Source organism: Rhinopithecus bieti, unplaced genomic scaffold, assembly GCF_001698545.2.
Source record: "Rhinopithecus bieti isolate Rb0 unplaced genomic scaffold, ASM169854v2 scaffold_18208, whole genome shotgun sequence".
In the NCBI taxonomy this organism is placed as follows: domain Eukaryota; kingdom Metazoa; phylum Chordata; class Mammalia; order Primates; family Cercopithecidae; genus Rhinopithecus; species Rhinopithecus bieti.
This window is the reverse complement of record NW_016809003.1, coordinates 6,229-8,253: the sequence shown is the minus strand read 5'-3', so window position 1 is coordinate 8,253 and position 2,025 is coordinate 6,229. Positions and strand designations below refer to the sequence as shown.

Genomic DNA, 2,025 nt, shown 5'->3' with positions numbered 1-2,025 from the left:
AGGAAATTTAAAACACATTTACAAAATATAATACTGATAAAATATACTTATATGTTGCTTTAATGGAAAATTATGACATTTTATAACAATTTTGCACATACAAAAATGTTCCCATAAATTAGAAATACTGAAATTAAAAAGATTCTACACTCCAGCATTTACTCAGAAAAATATTATTTAAGTACACAATCACCATGGCAGGGTGGGTACAGGACCAATTTTAGGATCTTTGGTTCTTTATCCCAATTTTGCCCCAGAATTATGTTTTGACCTTGGGTAAAAAGGCATTCTATTTTTTACTTTTATTTATGAACAATTATCATGTGCTAGGCACTATTACTGCTCATCCATTCTCTCTTTAATTTTCCAAACAATCCTAGTCAGAGATACATTATTATATTACAAAATGTAAACAGGCTCACAGATGCTAGAATTGGAATATGAATCAAGTCATATGCTTCCACAGTCTGTTTTTCTGTAACACTGTGCTAACTTGCTCAACTAGCATTCATTTGATCTACAGCAATAGAATAACGTGCTAACTCATGCTACAAACAGGGAGTAATCCACACTATATGATTTTGCAGCATTTAGCTTACTGAGAATAAAAAGTAGTTAGGCCCAAAATGTGCTAGAGAAGTACATGTCTCAGCTGATAAAGAGCCAGTTTTTAATGTCTAATCTGTTGCAGATAGTTGTTTTATGTTATTCTACATATATACACAAATATTTTTAATATAAAGACAGGGTCTCGCTTTGTTGCCCAGGCTGGTCTTGAACTCCTGACCTCAAGCAATCTCTCCTCGGCCTCCCAAAGTACTGGGATTACATGCGTGAGCCACTGCAGAGTCACAGATACTTTTGTAAAACACAATAAAAATGTCGCAATGTCAAAATGCAACTGAAGTTTCTAAACACTTACTGCTGTTTTCTGTCCTACCTAGGACTTGTTCAAGAACCAGCACCAGTCTTCAGACCACACTCTGAATAGCTCTGTGCTGGACTTTCCACGAGGCAGATACGTACATCATATGTATGAAACTAAATGTCTACCCCGATCCCCTAACACAGGGCAATATCTAAGCAGTCTCCACATACATTTTAACGCACTCTAATCACTATCTCCCCTATTAAAGTGAGGGCTCCTTGAAGGCAAGGACAGTTCTCCTACAGATGTTTTCCCAAGACTGTTACACAATATACATTCAAAAAATATTGGCACTGTAACTTAGATGGCATACTTAACTCATTTCAAAACAATATCATACAAAGTATCTATGGTACATAAAGTTTCCTAAAATTTTAGTATCAAAATAAAATTCTACCCAATCCATTTTCTAGATCAACTCTACCTACTCCATTTCAACCAACTTCCCACTCTCCAACAAACTAGTAATTGCTTCAGAACGCCACATTCATCACTAAATTTATCAAAGGTGTTTTCAAGTTACTCATATCACTATCAAATAATAAACTATGTTATTTCAAAAAGTTCTCAGGATTAACAGTTATAAATCAATCAAAACACCTCCCAATTTCAGTTTACTTTAAAATGTCACTACTACTAATTTTTTTAGCTAGAGTTTTCTAATTTTTTGTCTTAAGTAGATTCTTATTCATATAAAGAAGAATCGAAAGACTCACTGCCATTCGTTCAGCTGTGAGCCACTCTTCCTCCTCAGGATTACCATGTCGATGAGTATAGTATGATACACTAGATATCACCTTATTAACTTCATTCAGGGCATTCATCTTTCCATTGAAAGAAGAAATTTGCAATAATCTGTAAGAAAAATTCAGTGATAAGTATGATTCTAAAATCGGCATAAATAATTATTTCAAGAGGTAAGTATCTTACCTAAGTATCATTTTTAACCTAAATATTTCTAAGTTTTTAACAGTTTCTTCTTGTCCTGGAACCCTTGAAGCTAAATTCTTCAAAGATTTAATAATCATTGAAAGAGCATCATTTTTGGCTTCATTCTTTGCTTCCTTTTTCAGTTCTTCATCAGTTAAGTTTTCTAA

The 2,025-nt window shown here is 33.6% G+C and overlaps 1 protein-coding gene across 1 annotated transcript in view; it reads right to left on the bottom strand.

The window, feature by feature from the left end:
- The window catches only part of LOC108539480 (probable ubiquitin carboxyl-terminal hydrolase FAF-X), a gene marked incomplete at both ends in the record, with an annotated part of 50,328 nt that overhangs the window by 44,324 nt on the left and 3,979 nt on the right, over positions 1-2,025 (bottom strand). Inside the window, 2 exons of the mRNA XM_017888193.1 lie at positions 1,645-1,783; positions 1,859-2,021. Of these exons, the coding sequence (XP_017743682.1) occupies positions 1,645-1,783; positions 1,859-2,021 (302 nt within the window). The remainder of the gene's footprint in view (positions 1-1,644; positions 1,784-1,858; positions 2,022-2,025) is intronic.